Genomic DNA, 17,247 nt, shown 5'->3' on the forward strand with positions numbered 1-17,247 from the left:
GGTTGGCCTTTCCCTTCTTCCCAGGGCCGAGAGAGAGGAACCAGCCCGAGGTCACCCAGCTGGCTTTGTGCTTACAGCAGGACTAGAACTCACAGTCTCCTGGTTTTTAGCCTGGTGTCTTTAACCACTACACCAAACTGCTTCTCTTCCACGAATTAGTTAACCCCAAAGGTGATAATGTTTTGATTAGAATTGTCAAGCATCTGAGGAAAGGTCAACTTCGACTGGAAAACAGTGAGCTTTTAGTCCCTTCTACTTCTGACTGTTGCATTTCAGGATACTCAGCAGGATGCTGGGACCAGAGAGAAGAGCTCAGCAGAAGAGCTGCAAATCCTCACTAAGACTGACTCTGGCACTCAGCTTTGACTTGCCTGTGCAGAGCTCCCAAGAAAATCTATTGGTAATCCCTGTTTCTGAGAGATTAGGATGGAGGCTCTCAAATACTGTTTTTCTGGGGCTGCACCAACCCTGTAAAACTCCCTGTCCCTGAAATTTTATCAGCTCTACCTTGTTAAGAGAGCCAGTGCGGTGTAGTGGTGACCAGGCTAGAAACCGGGAGACCATGAGTTCTAGTCCTGCCTTAGGCATGAAAGTCGGCTGGGTGACTGTGGGCCAGTCACTCTTTCTCAGCCCTAGGAAGAAGGCAATGGCCAATCACTTCGGAAATCTTCCCAAGAAAACTGCAAGGACTTGTCCAGGTAGTCACCAGCCGTCAATACTGACTTGAAGGCACACACACGTGTGTGCGTGCGTGCGCACACACCCACACACAGACACTACTTTGTTAGGCTTCAGGAAAACTGTTAAAAACAAAACTGCTTAAGAGGTTCTTTGAGTTATAGATGTCGCCTTCTGTTTTTATTGCTATTTTTATTGCTTTATTATTTTATCTGTAATTTAATTATTGTTTATTGCTAGGCAAACTTATTTATAATGGCAGGTTTATTCTTGAAATTGTAACCCACCGAGAGTCTTTTGACTGCAACAAATTAATGAAAAAAAAGATTGAATAAATATAAGCAAACACAGATCCTTTTACCATTCCAGGCCCTTCACCATCAACTTGCTCTAATGTGTTCTTTTATTGGTTATTTCTTTAATCTGAATTCTAGTCTCTGAAACTGATTTCTACCTCTTCCTCTAAGTGAATTTAACTGAGTTTATTATTAACACCTGGGAAAATTCTAGAGCAGATCATAAAAAAAATTTTAAGCATCCCAGCATAACTCATGTTTTGATCAGGTAATTTCCTTATTAGATTGTGGGAATGCTATAGACATAGTACGATTTATTTATTTATAAAGAGTTGCCGGACATTTTTATCAAGTTTTCAGAGGACAAAAAAATTAGGTAAAATAACTATTATAGGAGAGAAAAATAAAATTACAACTCATCTTGTTAGGTTAGAGAAAAGAGATGAAAGTTTCAGAATAAATGCAAAATTTTTCATTTGAAACAGAAATCAAATGTCCGGGTATAGGATGGGAATTATCTGGTTTGGTAATGGGACTTATGAAAAAGATCTTGGAATAGCAGTCAATCATGAATCGAATATGAGCCAGCAGTAAGACGTGGCTGTGAAACAATGAAAAGGCAACTTTAGGCCTTGTCAACAGAAGTATAAAATGCAGATGCATTTATTTATTGGATTTATAATACCACCCAACTCAAACAAAGTGATTCTGGGGAAACCATGGGGTTGTCCATGGGGAAAAGATAGTTCCACTTTATCCTGTTTTACCCAGACTATATCTTGAGCACTGTGTTCAGTTCTGAATGCCACATTTTAAGAAAGATTCAGAGAAATTAGAACTGGTTCAGAGAAGATGTCATGGAGTTTTGTGTCTTTGCAAGTTTTGTTGCAATGCAGAATGTCGTTGTTTCCCACATAGACTAGACTATATAATTTGGCGAGGCAAGACTGAACCTCAGGCACAATGCAACTCACCCCCCCTTCCTATCCAGTGATGGTGATGGTGATGATGATGATGATTTAATATAGGCACCCACTCCAGCGGGCTCTGGGTGGCTTATAAAATATAATAAATGTGTTCAACAGCAGGTCTTAAAATATTATCACTAACAGCCTGAGAATCTTTAGACATGATTATGCGTATGACCATTTGCCATTCTCATTCTCTGTTTCAGCAGCATCTGAAATTCCATCCTCCGGCCCAAGATGGCCCCAAAGAAAAAAAAGGCAAAAGCTAAGAAAAGCAGAGGCAGGGACGGGACGGGGGGCCCACTGAGCACCACACCTTTTGTGAGCGAGAAGGAGCAGTACTTGCAGAAGGAATTTGCCATCCTCTCAGAACACATCAAAACATACTCCCAGCGGGTGCGGGACTTCCAGTGGGAAAACGAGTACTTAGACAAGGAAGCCCAGCAGGTCCGAGAGGCCAACAAGGTCTACCTCTCTTACTTAACCCGGAGAACCATCCGTTGCCAGAATGCCATCATTTCACTGAACGATCAGAATCGGTTTGACCTCTCTCAGATCCGGAAGCAGAAGGAAGAGGTGGCCGCTCAGTACACGGAAAGAGAGAGGGAGGTGCGGTATCAGCTCGTCGAGCTGGAAAGCAGGCTCTTCCACCTGAACAGGGAAGTGGCCGATCTGCAGCCCTGGCAGGACCTGCAGCTTCAGCACCTGACCCGGATACGGGAGCTGGAGAAGCAGCTGCTGGTCACCAAAATTCAGCACGCGGAGCAGATGCACAAGGTCAAGAGCCGCTTCCTTCAACAGGCAGCGGAACACGAGATGAATGCTCAGCAGAAGCTCCAGCTTCTGGCCAAACTGGCAGAGGAGGCGGCAGTGCACAGTCTAATCCAGCACACCAAGCAAGTGAAAGCTGACAATTGGAGTCTCCAGAATGAGCTTCTGAAGCTCATTAGGCGAGCCCAGACGCTGAAGGCTTTTCTAAGTCACCTGCGGGAGCAGCAGCACCGACTCTTTCAAGAGCACCAGTGCAGAGAAGACCTTGCACGCATGCGCTCCTGGCTACAGCACCGTGGGTCTCACTGGGTCCTGACTCCTGGCAGCAGCTTTCGATGCACCCCATCAGCCAAGAGCAAGCTCATCTCCTCTTTGTCTCCAGGTGCCAATCCGCTGATTGTGCAGGAATCTGGGTCTATCCCAGGCTGCTGTGAGCCAGAGAGGATGCCCATCCCTCCATTGCCCACACTCAGTGCCTGAAGCTCCCACTACTGTTGGCTCCCTGGCGTGGCCCCTGCAGCCAGTCCCAGCAAGCTAATGGTGGCATTTCGCTCGCTTCTCTCTCTTCCGCAGGGAGCAGCAGCAGCAGCAGCAGCAGCAGTCCCGTCCCTTGTAAACGTTCATGCTGGCGAGGCTGAGCTGACGTCTACAGGCAGGGCCACTCTTACTTTCAGGGATGAGGGGGCTGCTGTCAGTGGCATAATATTTCATGGCTGTTGCTAGTTTTTATTCACTGTTCTAAATGTTCTGGTGTTATACTGGTTTTATTGGAAGTTCCTCTGAAAAACTGCATATTGAAAGGGGTCACAGATGTTAATGTTAAAATAAATGTCATTTTTCTAATTTCCATCATTTTGGCCTACAATTTGAAGATTTAAAAAGTGACCCACGTGTACACGCACATTGTGATGGCAGACCCATTGTGCAAGTCCTGAGATGCGGATTAGATGCCAGAGGCAGCCTTCTTATATTCATTGCACCGACTTTTCCAAAGTAAATTTCTTCTGTTTGGCTGGAACGCATGTTGATCCATTTCCTGCGTTCAGCAGGTGCACCTTTATATAGAATGGACCCTACATTTCCAAGATCTCTTCCCCAGGCATGATGATTAAGAAATCCAGCAAGAATGAGATGGCTAACAGCGGTATCTGCAGGGGGGTCCAAAAAAATCAAGATGGTCCACATGGCAGAATGACCAAAGCCCAGCTTCACTATACATGTGAGCAATGTTGACACAGGAACAAAAAGGGAGGGGCTTTGGTCATGCTGCCACGGCTGCTCTCGTGACTTTTGGACCCCCCCCCCGGCAGACACAGCTGTCTCCAGCCACGCTAAGTGGGGTGGTAGCCACGCTAAGCAGGTAATGGGGCAGGGAGGTGCCGTCTCCTCCCCATAAACTACTGAACTGTGGCCCGTAGAGCTCAGTAACTGCCACATAACATTAATATCCTGCATTTCTCCTAAAAGTACCACAGCCACACACATACACACTATTAAAGCTACCAAGGAGAGAGGGAACCTGATCCCCTTTAGAAGGTGGACAGTGATGTGACAAGGGAGCACCCTGGCACAGCGACTGCTCCTTTGGAGACTTGCCTGGACAAATCGAGTTCGCTCCGCACTTTTCAGCCCCTTGGATGCACAGGAGCTGACCCAACTCTCAGCACCCAGCTTCTTGCGAATTATCTTCCTTTTAGTAACACAGCAAGCAACTCCTGGTTTGGTTTCCAGCGCGCTACTCATCATAACAACTTCCCCCCCACCAGCCTCCCACTTCTCCGCAACAGCGATAAACAGAGGCTCAAGTTGCGCCTTTTGCTGGGCTTTAAAGTGAGCCGCTTCTTTCCTGGGTAATGACGCAGGCTAAGTGTAGATGAAATATAGGTACGGTACTGATATTCCTAGATTCCATTCCTGGAAACAAGGGGGTTGATTATGCCAGCTGCCATTCCCTCTGGCTGGCAGGACAGGGTCAGTCTTCCCAGAAGCCCTCTGCACTGGCTATTACAGAACCGTGGGGCAGAGGGGACCTCAGATATAGTCCAATTCCCTGTCCAACCCAGGAATCTTCATCCCACCCTGAACAAAGGGCTGTCCAACCTTTTCCTGAAAACCTCCAGTGACTCTAAATTCCTCATTTTGAGTTTGGGTCTCCTCCTGCCCTCAGAAGCTATCTATACCCTCTTCCCGGACTTTCAAGTATTGGAAAAGTACTATCAGCCTTCTCTTCTTTAGGCTAAACATACCCAGTTTGTAGGCTGTAGGTAGTTTTATCCCGACACGCCTCCCTTCGTGGGTCTTGGACCCCCCACTTCAACCACCTCACCCTGGGATCTCCTGGGCCCATGGCAGTCTGGAATTCCTTTGGGTTTGCCAGCCAGACTACCTCCTCCTCCCCAGAAATGCTGGTCCCCCCTCCCCCTTGCCAGCACCGCAGTGGCCCCCCTTTCCTATGGGACAACATGCACGCTCTGCTCTCAGCTAAAAGGACTGCGTGTCCGGCTGGCTGCATACGTGACAGGAGAGCCAAGGCTACACTGCTGGAGAGGCAGCGGTCTACCCTGCCATAAAATGATTTCTGAGCTGTGTTTGGACCCAGATCGAGCCTCTAAGACAACTTACGAACAGCAAGACACGGAGGAGGAGATATCACTTTAGAAGGCCGAGCAAATGAACACTTGAGCCAATGATCCAGGGATAATGGACTCCCCTTTGCTGGATGTGTTCAAACGGTCTCCCATCCATCCAAGGTTCCTACACGGAGGATGGCATTGGGCTTGGTGCATACACAATCCCTTCCTCCTGTAGGATTCTCTAAAAAAAGTAGGGGGAGCATGCATAGCATCGCTTCTGGAATCCTTCCCGATCCTTTTATGGAAAGTGCCTGATGCTCATATGTGCGCACAAGGAACACAGGATGGGCTGTGCATGCCCTCTCTGGGTCGCGTTGCCAGGAAGGAATGGGGAGCTGCTGCCCAACCGCCTCTTCCACAGGCACGGGGTGGGGAATATTTCTGGATTGTTTTCTCTGAAGCCCATTTTCCAAATTTCTCCCCAAAAACTGAATTGTGTCCCACTCTGGAGAAGTACCCTGACGGACAGACAGGGCCCCAGCCTCTCTGCCTCATTTCTTTCCATCATGCCCGGTGTTCGTTCCCATGTGTGCGCCAATAGGGTGCAGCAGCTTTACTGAGGGGATTGTGGGGTCCAGGGAGGGCACGTACAAAGGGATTCCTGGCATCCCTGATCAAACAGCATCCCTCCGTGGGTGCTTTGCAAGCCTCGGACGAAGGATCCCTCTCCCAGCCTCCAAGTGAGCCTCCTCAGAGAGGCTCCTGCAGGCTCAGAGGGGAACGGAGGCCAAGGAGTGCATGAAGAACGCAGCGTGCCATTCGAGGCCCCACAGAAGAGACCCCGGGAAACAGAGGGTGGAGGTTTCCCAGCCGTGCAGCGTCTCCGGCAGCTGGGAACTAGCTGCACGGCCGAGACTGACTGAGTGCCCAGGGTTCAGAAGCCACCCTACCCTGAGGAGGGTTTCTTGCGTAAAAATAAAAACCAGGTGTTGCTGATTTAACTCCGTGTAGAAAAGGCTTTTTCCTCAGAAGTTTTTTTTGGGGGGGAAGGGGAAGGCTTTATTTAAAAGCTTCAGCAGCACAGCCCCAGGCCCAGCGAACGTGAAAAGAGAGGAGAGAGTGCCCCCACTTGCGGGACTCACAAAGAGATCAGCTTGCTGGGGCCCAGAGCAAAAAAACTGTCAGTCAGCCAGAACCAGGCAAAGACCCACGTGCCCCGGCATCTTCCTCCTTGGCAGTTCCTGAGCTTACGCCTGGTCATGACGGGACAAAGACAGATCTTACTGAGTCAAGCACGCTGCCTGCCAACGGAGTTGGGAGGAAGGCAGGCCTGTCTGTCTGTCTGTCTGTCTGCCTGCCTGCCTGCTGCAAGTGGCCAGAGACGCTGCTCTGGGAAGCCGCTCAGGGCTGCTGGGGGCCAGGGGCTAGTGCTGGATGGGAGGTACTGGATACAGGCAGGCTCTGAAGGGCAGACTTGCAGATAGTCCCATAGGACTGGGAGTAGCTGCCTAGGTGGGCCTTGGGGTCGCCAGCTACTCCGACATTTGCTGTAGCCTGGAACATTTTTTTGCACGGCTTCAGACAGAAATGGGCTTCCCTGCCGTGGGATTCGGGGTTCCGTGGATTCTGCAAAGAAAAGAGAGCAGTGGAAGGGGCAGGAATAGAAACTCAGGGAGTTATTCGAGGGGGAGGTTGAGGCAGGCGTGTTTTGAGGGGTGCCCCCTCTCAAAAAGCAGACAAGCAGAAGAGCAGGGCAGGATCACTGCGGTATTCAGCAGAATTATATCCTTCCTTTCCTTCAGCAGCTCAAGGTGGGTACGTGACGCCCTCCTCCCACTGATCCCACACAACCACCGCACTGGGGGAGCGTGTTTCCACCCCAAGTCTACCCACCTATCCCTTTGCCTTCTCAGGCCAGGAAAGCTGATGCACACCACAGCCCAAGCTACGCTGTCCCTGAGGACTCCTCCAGCCGGAAGGCACCCCAAGTCCAGCTTCACTCACCAGCCCGCCGGCAGCCTTGCTGGGAATGGTCCCCTTTCTCATCAGATGCTGGTTGAGGGCCGCTTCCTGGGCCTGACTGAGCAAGGAAAGAGGCTTGAAGGGCGATGCAGCCTGGCTTGCTCCCCCGGGCCCCTTCGGCACCTGCTGAGGCAAACCAGAGAGACTGACCTTGTGCTGCACCTGGAATGGGGCTTCTTGATTAATCCACTCTCCGCTTCGGTGCATGACTTTGAACCACAAACTGGCCTCACATGACTCCCCCGAAGCTACCCAGGTTAAAACTACCCAAACGCAGCCACGCCAGAACAGGGCGGAGAGGGAGAGGGAGAGGTGTGGCCAAGTGAAAAAGCTTCGGCAGACCAAGTAGAACTCTTTGCGTTGCCAGAGAATCCACCCAATGCCAGAAACACCTGAAAGCTGATACGTGGCATGTGGGGGTCCTTTTGCACTCAGGCAGGCAAGGAACTGGGGACTCCTTCAAGGGAACGCTGCAGGGCGTTCAATGCATTTTACGTACACGGCCACTGGGTCATCATCTGCATCGTTATTCTGTGACTCAGAACAGTTTCATTACCTTCTACTTCAAAGGGGGCGGTGTGTAACCCAAGAGGAAGGGAGGACAGAGGGGCACGCGAATGGCTTGCACGGCTATCCCAGAGAGGGGCTTCTGGGCTGCAGTGTGTAGGAAGTGCTGGGTCCCCTTTGCTACAAGCTGAGATCCCTTGTTGAACAGAAAAAGAGTCAAGCTTGGCAAAGGTATGAAAAAGGAAGGACAGCACTCTGGAACGAAGATGGGAGAGAGCCAGGATCTAGCCCTAGCCCTAACAGGGAGCTGGTGCAGCAACTGAAAATGAGTTCACTTTGCCCAGCACCCTTATTCAAGGGCTGGCTGGCTCCTGCTGTACCACTGACGCTCGCAGTCACAGAAGGCGGTGAGGCATCCCTGAGACCAGCAAGCTGTAGGGTTGAGCCAAAGGCAGAGCGACTCACATCACAAAGACCGAATGTGCCTGCTGCTCTCCGGTGCTGCAAAAGGCGTGAGGCAGATGGACCCATTGCCATGTTGCCAGGAGGCAGATGATCTTCAGAAAGGGAAAAAACATGAAAGAGAGAGAGATGGGCAAATCAGAGACAGGAATAACTAACCTGAGGCACCAGGGCTCCACTGCTGCAGCTCCTAGAGCACTTACGAAGTTACCAATAAATTGGAATTATTACGTGCCAGAGGGAACAATAATTACACATATGAACAGTGCTATTAAATGTATTTAACGTTAACTGAAGTTAAATTAAATCAGATAGTATTTGTCCTGTCTTCACCTATTTCTTGCAGGGAAATTCTTGGGGTGCCCCATCAAGGCGTAGACTGAAAAACAGTGTACACCCTTGATTTAAAATATTCAAAGGCTGCTAAAAATTTCAATACAGGGAGTCCTCACTTACCGACCGCAATTGGGACTGGCAACTCCATCGCTAAGCAATGCAGTCATAAAGTGAAATGTCACACGACCATGCTGACTTACAATGTCAGTTCCAGTTGCGGTCGTTAACCAAATCATCCATGGTCGTTAAATGCAACATCAGGTGACCACAGCTTGTGACTTCCTGCTGGCTTCCCCATTGAGTTTGCTTGTCCAAAGCCGGCTATGAAGGCGATCACGTGACTGCAAGACGGTGCAATCGTCATAAATGTGCGTTGGTCGCCAAGTGCCTGAATCGCAATCACATGACCACAGGGACGCTGTGACAGCTGCAACTTTGAGGACCAGTTGTAAATCTCCTTTTCCAGCACTGTCATAACTTCAAACAGTAGCTGAACAAGCAGTTGGTAAGTGAGGACTACCTGTATTGTAATAAAGAATAAAAAATCTAATTACAAAACTAGAAAATGAGGTAATATATACTTTCTAAAACATTTCTACTCAATGTGATTAGTGCCTTGCCTGCATATGAATGCATTTTTAAAAACTTACCCCATAGAAAATAAGGTGTTATAGGCAACATTTCACAATGAAAAACCTTTGCATGGCCATACAAAATATATTCCTGTGACTGATGGGACTGGGAACAATATCGTATTCATGGGTGCAAACAGTTAACTCATCAAAGAACAAAGAAGTATACAAATATGAACATGAAACTATGACTGAGCTTCACAACGTCTACCCATTCTTACCACTGTTTTGTATAAAAACCAAAGGCTAATTGAGTTCAACTGAAATGCACTGTATTATTCTTAATCAGAGTGATTGTTCCCTTTCAAAGTCCAGTTGCTGCCTGCAGTCCTGCTTTGGGAGAATCCAGGACAGAGAGTTGCTTTTTTTTTTTATCATGGAGCCTCCTTCTTCCTCCTGGAGCAACTCTTGCAATCAAAACAGGGAACAGTTTGACCAGGAGGTGATCTAGAAAGACAGATTTGCACCAGGGGAATCCTAGGCCCAGTCCATGGTTTGTCCCCAGCTGTGTCTCCCTTGATATCGTGCTTCTTTTGAATGCTGATTGAGTACAATTTGGAACAGAAAAAAGTACTTATGCCTCGTGCTTCCTTCACACTGTAAGTAAAAATATGGAAGGACACTGAATTTGACCAAACCTAACAGTGCATCCATGTTTGAGAAGAGAATAACCTTCAAACACGCTCACCATGAGTGTTTCCTACATGATTAATGAACAGCTTAAAGAAAAGTCACACTAGAGTGATCCGCTTGTCTGCAAAGGAGAATGAACGGAAAGACCTTCCATTCCAGACCAGCATTAGTGTACCGAAGGGGGGCAGAGAATGCTGGGAGGACATGAGAAATGAAATGGCCAAACTGCTTGTTCTGATGGGTGAAGCTATTGTGGAAGACTGATATCTGAAGATAATCCTGGGATCAGAAGAAAACAATTTGTCTCAAACGTCTCCTTCTAAACATGGAGGGAAATTGTAATAATGTCCCAATTTGGATTACAGGTAGTCCTCACATACTGACTGCCACATACAGCGACCATTTGAAGTTACCATGGTGCTAAAAAAATAACTTTGTGACCAATCCTTGCATTTACGACTGTCGCAGCGTCCCACAGTCATGTGATCACCATTTGCATACTTCACAACTGGCTTGCAATAAGCAGAGTTAATACAGAAGGCAGAAGTAAAATTGTAAGTTGTGGTCATGTGATTTTTTGCTTAGTGGCTGTGTCACTTCGTTTAACAACCAAAGGGGAAGCAAGGTCGTAAGTCCATCACAGATTTTCTGCTTAGCGACTACGCTGCTTAGCAACTGAGTTGCCAGTCCCAATTGTGGTCGCTAAGCAAAAACTACCCGTAACTGGAAATTGCAGTCAGTCTAGTATATTCTTCTGCTGACTAGTATAAGAGGGAAAGGAAACGGGTAGTTCATTTATCTCCTCATTCAACGTTCTCTCAAACTGAGTCCAGTTCCAACATCTTCTCACCAGCTGTTATCTTGATATCTGTGGAGCTCGACTGGCCACAAGCTCTTCTTACACTTGCACCTAGGAGACTCTGCCATTTTCAACATTCTTGAATAGGGACGGTTAGGCAGGAAATCCAGGGAAAAAGGTCTGATTTTTCCTAGTGTGAGTGACTAATTGCTAAGGAGACATAACAAGTTGTGTCTTGCTCGAGCAAAGCATGAGTGGGGACTGGAGAAAAGGGTGGGAAACACAGTTCTTAAAAGGGAGAACGAGCCAGAGGTATTTGCGCTCCAGCTCAGTTTGTTTCCCCAATGCAGCTAATTGAGCATGAAGCTCAAAGACATGCTTCATGCAAGAGGCTCCACTGGAGTTCTGCTCCGCGGTGGCCCTGCAGTGGAATCACCAGAGGGCAGGAGTGATTCAGTGGCCCATCCTTCCAGAGGCAAACTGCATCCCCCCAAGCATCACAGGAGTAGGGACCCTATATGGAGAGGGTGTGTGAATGGATGGATGGAGTCCGGGGAGGCTGAATATTTCCATGTGTCACTCCGAGCCGATTCTCTCTGCTCGCCTGCTCCAGCGCTAACCTACACAAGCCTCCCTACAAGGGAAAGACAATGGGGCACGTTCCCAGTTGCTCCAGGTTAGGACAGAGAGGCCTCCTGGTTTGCCCCACTGAGAAAACAGTATGATCGGTGGTGGATATCTCTGTGTAGTTTACGTGGAGCAGAAGAGCATGTAACAGCCTGCATTACAGCATTTTATCGGGAATATAGTGAATCCTGCCGTGTGCAGGGGGTTGGACCTGATGACCTCTTAGGTCCCTTCCAACCCTATGATTCTGATTCTATGACCTGACCCAATCAGAGGTATCTGTGCTTCTATTTAAGCACAGATAATATTCACAGATAATGAATACTGGTTTTAGTTACACATGTTTAATAATTGAGTTTTGGTTAAAAGTTATGTTCTGAAGATTTCAGGATATGCTCTTTAGTAACAATAGTGATATTGCCCCCATTCTGAAGCCAGAATCTTCATCTCTTCCTGGTACTGTGTGTTCTATTCAAGGTTTTTAGAAAAAGTTACATTACATCTGCTATCAGAAGCCATCCTTCTGGGAGACCAAAGACAACGCAGCTCAAAATAGGTACAGAACCAGTGAGGAAACACCTAGCTGCTTGGAACAAATTGAAGTCTCCAGGACTGGATGATTATATCCCAGGAGACTAAAGGAATTGGCAGATGTGAGAACCAATGTTGCCCTCTTTGAGAACCAATGCTGTTCCATCTCCAACCATGGACCTCTCAGCTTGACATCAGTCCCTGGGGAAATCATTACTGAGATTGTCAAGCAGTGGGTTAGCAAGCACTTACAAACAAACAAGCTGATCATTAGAAGCAAGTATAGGTTTGTTCAAACAGATCATGCCAGACCAATCTTCCTGCCTTTTTTTGACAATGTGACTAGATTAGTAGACCAAGAAAAACCTGTGAATGTAACATACTGAGATTTCAGTAACATTGACTAGCTTCCTTCTTGACAAGGTGGAACAGCGTGGGATGGATGGTCCCACTACCAGATGTATTCACAGTTAGTTGAACTATCACACCCAACGCACAGTCTTTCATGGGTCTGTGTCTACATGGAGGAAGGCATGCGGTGGAGTAACTCAGGGTACTGTCCTGGTCCAGTGCTCTTCAGTCAGTCATAACTGACTTAGATGAAGAAAGAGAAGGGATGGTCATCAAATATGCAAACTTTGGGTCGCTAGCAGGGTTCAAAGAAAACATACAAAAAACAATGGTTTTAACTAAAAGTATGGATTTTTATCAACAGAAGAAACTGAATGAACTAACTGGATTTACAATAGAGAAAAAAATAAAATATTTGGGAGTATATTTGACATCAAAGAATGCTGGTTTATTTCAGAATAATTATGTTCCACTCTGGACAGATATTAAAAAAGATTTAGACCGATGGGAAAAGTTACAATTGTCATTACTAGGAAGAATATTGGTGATTAAAATGAATATTTTGCTGTGAATTCTATATTTTCCAGACAATTCCAATATTGACTTCAGAAGCACCCTTTAAACAATGGCAACGTGACATTTCTAAGTTTATATGGCAAGGGAAAAAACCAAGAATAAAATATGAAGTTTTACAAGATGTGAAAGAAAGAGGTGGTTTGGGTCTTCCTGATTTGAAATTGTACTATGTAGCTTGCTGTTTAGTATGGCTTAAAGAATGGATTACCTTGAGAAATGAAAAATTATTAAACTTGGAAGGTTATAATTTGAGATTTGGATGGCACGGGTATTTGTGGTATGATAAAGTTAAAGTTAATGTGGACTTTAAAAACCACTATATCAGAAGATCTCTATTAAAAGTTTGGACTAAATGCAGACCACTTTTATGCCCTAAGATGCCGATGTGGACCTCTATACAAGAAGCCTTCTATAGAACTGAAACAAGAGATAAAAATAAATGGATGAGATACAAAGACTTATTAGAAAAGGAACAAGGAGGATATAAAATCAAATCAAAAGAGCAATTGGTTTTAGAAGAATATACTTTTCAATGGCTTCCTTATATGCAATATAAAGAAAAATTTTAAATTGATAAAAAAGAATTTGGGTTTGAACAGAATAAATCGGAATCTGAAATTCAATTATGTGAAACAGATGAACACTTAATAGCAAAAATCTATAAATTATTGTTGACAGAAGAAATGGTTGAAGGACAAGTTAAAGAATGCATGATTAAATGGGCAAAAAATATTGGACATAATATACATATGCAGCAATGGGAAAATATGTGGTCTAAAGGATTAAAATTTACTTTATGTTATAATTTGAAAGAAAATTTTTATAAAATGTTGTATCGATGGTATATGACACCCCAAAGACTATCAAAGATGTATGGGACAATTTCTAACATTTGTTGGAAATGTAACCAACAAGCGGGGTCGTTTTATCATATGTGGTGGACATGTAAAATTGCAGAGAAATTTTGGATTCAAATACAAACCTTGATGCAGAGCATACTGCAAATACAGATTTCATTTAAACCAGAACTATTCCTGTTGGGGATAATGGATTTTCAAATAGGAAAACATCTTATTAGAATTACTTAATACATGATTACCACAGCAAGACTTCTTTATGCACAATTTTGGAAAACCCAGACACCAGCAGCAATACAAGAATGGTTGTTGGGGAGGGCGGAGCTGGCGCCGCGGCGATACGGCGGGCGATCCTGGGCTCCCAGGATCGCAGCCGATATCTCCCCCCCCGATGGTCCCGATGGACCTAAGCCGTCCCGTAGAGATGGCGATCGCAAAGGGCACATCCTGTGGATCTCAGGGACACCGCAAGTCCCAGATTGATCCCAGGAGAAGCTCTTGAAGCCGGCGGAGGAGAGGCAGCCATTTAATGACTGCGAAAGCCAGGACAGCTCCAAAGGAAGAAGAAAGAGAGGGGTGTCAGCCGGGTGAGATGGACCTTTACTATTCAACTATTCTTAGAGAACACCTTAAGTAACTTAAAGAGATTTTTAAAAGTGAAGAAAAGTGGATTAAGCGGCGAGATTGAGCCTTATAAAAAAAAGGGGGGGGGAAATCTTTTCTTTTTAACTTTCCCTTTTTAGTGGAATTGGCAAGATGTTTTTCTTTTAAAAAAATATATTTTTAACTGGACTGGCTTTTTCTTTTCAATACTTAATAATCTTTTACCTCAAGCTTCTTTTTTGATTAAGACTTTTCTATTGTTATAAGAAACTTATATCTTTTGATTTGGAAATGGGGAAAGTGGAGTTAAGAGAAAGTAAATGAAAGAAAGTTGCACTGCCATCTAGAGGCTCGAGATAGTGTCTTTTTTTTCATTGTGACGTATGCTCAAGGACCCTGGGCTTTCTAAAAAGATAGTGGGATGTGCATGTTTATACAGGTGCCATCCGAATAACTATAAACAAGAAAGCGGAGTTGAAAGCGACTTTGAAAATATTCAAGATGGAAAGTTTGAGTTAGTCACAAGAGCCTTGATTAGTGGCAGTAGCTCTTCTTTCTGCTAGAAGCTCTGCTTTGCTCTCTATCCCCCCCCCAGTTGGATTTTTAAAGAGACCTAGCCTTTCCCCTCCTCTTCTTTTTTTTTCTTTTGCTTTTTTTTTCTTTCTCTTGGCAAGAACAAAGATAAAGAATCCTTTGACTTAATGAAGGTTTATACAAGATAATAGACTATACAAGAAACACAATGCAGAAAAAGATTTTTAAACTATCGAGGATGACTATAAAAAACTGGAAGAAGAGTTGCAGAAATTCCCGCAAAAAAAAAAAAAAGATATTAAAGCTAAAATGGACTTAATTAAACAGAATTATTTTGAGGCTTATAAACTGAGAATCAAAAGGGTTAATCAACTGATAAATGAAGAAGGACAGACTTGTTCTTGGTTCTGAGGATGAGAAAAAGATTATACAAGATTATAATGGAAAATCGTACTAAGAGAATGCATAAAAAGAAGTAAAACAATATTGAAAGAAACTACTCCAGATGCTTAAAGAAAAAACGAGGGGAATACAACAATGATGGAACTGACAGAAGCTTCAAAAAGCAGAATGCTTGAAAGGACATTTATTATTGCTTTCTCTTATCCAATAATATAGAAAAAGGAATAAGCAGCCAGATATTTTGGGATATTGAATGAAAAGGGTGAACTTAAAACTATGCAAGCGTTTGAATAAGGTATAAAACTGAGATATATAGTAAAGAATTGTATTTGATTGTAAATGTTTTAAGAGATTAGACTAAAATTCATACATGGTTGGATACAGTAACATATAGATTTTAAACTAGAGATATTTTTGTTGAAACATGTAGTGAAGAATTAAGTATGTTTTGATAGTGGTTAGAACTGTAACTTTTAAGAATTGGAAGAATGAAAAAGTACCTATGCAGGAGGAAGTTATTGAAAATTATGGAATGTGCAGAGATGAGTTAAATTGATATTTGAAATTAGAGTAAGAAGATAAGCAATTTTATATGACACGGGATTTGTTTTATTAATGATTGGATGAGAAAATATAGTAATGTAATGGATTAGTAAACTTTATAATAGAAATTTGATATTAATTATTATATATATACACATATAATCGATGGATAAAAATGTATTACTAATCCTATTGAAAGCTAAAATTTCTTGTAATAAATGATTCTATAGACTAGCTATGAATGATTAATAATTGATAATTGATAAGTATACAAGTATATTTTGAATAGATGATATGAGAATTTAAGATTATGAAAGGGGCACCAACGAGTTGGTAACTGGTTGACACACAGTATAAAATGGAAGATGTTTTTTTTTATGCCTTTGTATGTTTTTGTTTATGTATGTTTTGTGTTTGTTGTAAAGAATAAAAAATTTTATTAAAAAAAAAAAGAATGGTTGTTGAAACTGATGGATATGGCAGAAAATGACAAACTGACTTGCCTATTAAAAGAAAACTCAAATAACTATTACCTTAAAGAATGGAAACCATTGATGGACTATTTGCAAAATGCAAGTGGGGTGAAGCTTACATGGGGATTTGAAGATTAGATTATAAATGTAATGGGATATGTTTTGACAAAGAATTATTCCTACTTAATGTATTAAAAACTAGCACTTATGATAGTCTTATTATTCCTAAGACCAGAGATAGATTGGAAGTTATCTATTTTTCATATCTTTTTTCTTTTTCTTTTACTTTATCTCACTTTTTCTTTTCCTTTTCTTTATAATTTGTATTTTCAATTTTCTTTTTCATTTCTAACTTTTAACTTTGTAACTTTAAAATTTCAATAAAATATAATTAAAAAAATATGCAGACAACACAAAGCTTGGGGGGGATGGGACTGGGACTGCAAACACACACACGTTCCCACACACACGCAGTTCTGGTTTTCTCCTATAAAGTCCTTCGTGGCACAGAGCCAGGTTACTTATGGGATCACCTGTCTCCGATTGACTCTCCCATGACCTCTGTCAGGGGGACATGCTTTGGATCCCTGCTATAGAACAATGTCATCTGGTGGCGTCCAGGAGGCATGCCTTCTCTGTGGCAACATCTGCTCTTTGGAACAGCATACTCCGTGAGATTGGGGGTCTCAGGGTGGCCCTGATCCTGCTGGCCTTCCATAAGGCCTTGGAGATCTGTTGTACTTTCCTTCATGTTGTTTTATCTTGTTGATTTATGTTCTTAGCTTTAATAACTATGTTAGCTACCCAGATTCCCAATTAGCAAATTGGGCAGCCATATAAAAATAAGAAAATAATAATAAAAATATCCCCAAAAGGTAGCCATCCAGCACCGGTGTGATATAGTGACAAGGATGATGGAGTGGCACTGGAAAAACCCCAGTTTAAGCCCCACCTCACCAGAGAAGAGTACTGGGTGATTCTCTCTCAGCCCAATCAATAGGGTTCTTGCAGGGATTAACTAGAGGAGAGAATGCTATGCACTGTCTTCAGCTTCTGAAGGAAAGGCAGGATAG

The 17,247-nt window shown here is 44.1% G+C and overlaps 2 protein-coding genes across 4 annotated transcripts in view; one reads left to right on the top strand and one right to left on the bottom strand.

Moving 5' to 3' along the window:
* Window positions 1–2,179: 2,179 nt before the first annotated feature.
* Window positions 2,180–3,193, top strand: CCDC166 (coiled-coil domain containing 166). The gene has a single exon (XM_088149251.1). It carries the CDS (start codon window positions 2,180–2,182, stop codon window positions 3,191–3,193), a length of 1,014 nt encoding a protein of 337 aa, XP_088005377.1.
* A 2,846-nt stretch (window positions 3,194–6,039) lies between these two features.
* The window catches only part of MAPK15 (mitogen-activated protein kinase 15), a 36,136-nt gene continuing 24,928 nt past the window's right edge, over window positions 6,040–17,247 (bottom strand). The window contains exons 13-15 of one of the 3 annotated variants that reach the window (XM_088148704.1): window positions 8,281–8,372; window positions 7,291–7,431; window positions 6,040–6,912 (exon numbers count right to left, since the gene is read on the bottom strand). In XM_088148704.1, coding sequence (XP_088004830.1) covers window positions 6,688–6,912; window positions 7,291–7,431; window positions 8,281–8,372 — 458 coding nt within the window. In that variant the 3' untranslated portion in view covers window positions 6,040–6,687. The remainder of the gene's footprint in view (window positions 6,913–7,290; window positions 7,432–8,280; window positions 8,373–17,247) is intronic. The other 2 variants (XM_088148706.1, XM_088148707.1) reach the window with 2 other exon arrangements.

This window comes from Python bivittatus, unplaced genomic scaffold, assembly GCF_059951505.1.
Source record: "Python bivittatus isolate LINGU-HERP-01145 unplaced genomic scaffold, Pbiv_v1 ctg000590_np1212, whole genome shotgun sequence".
Classification (NCBI taxonomy): domain Eukaryota; kingdom Metazoa; phylum Chordata; class Lepidosauria; order Squamata; family Pythonidae; genus Python; species Python bivittatus.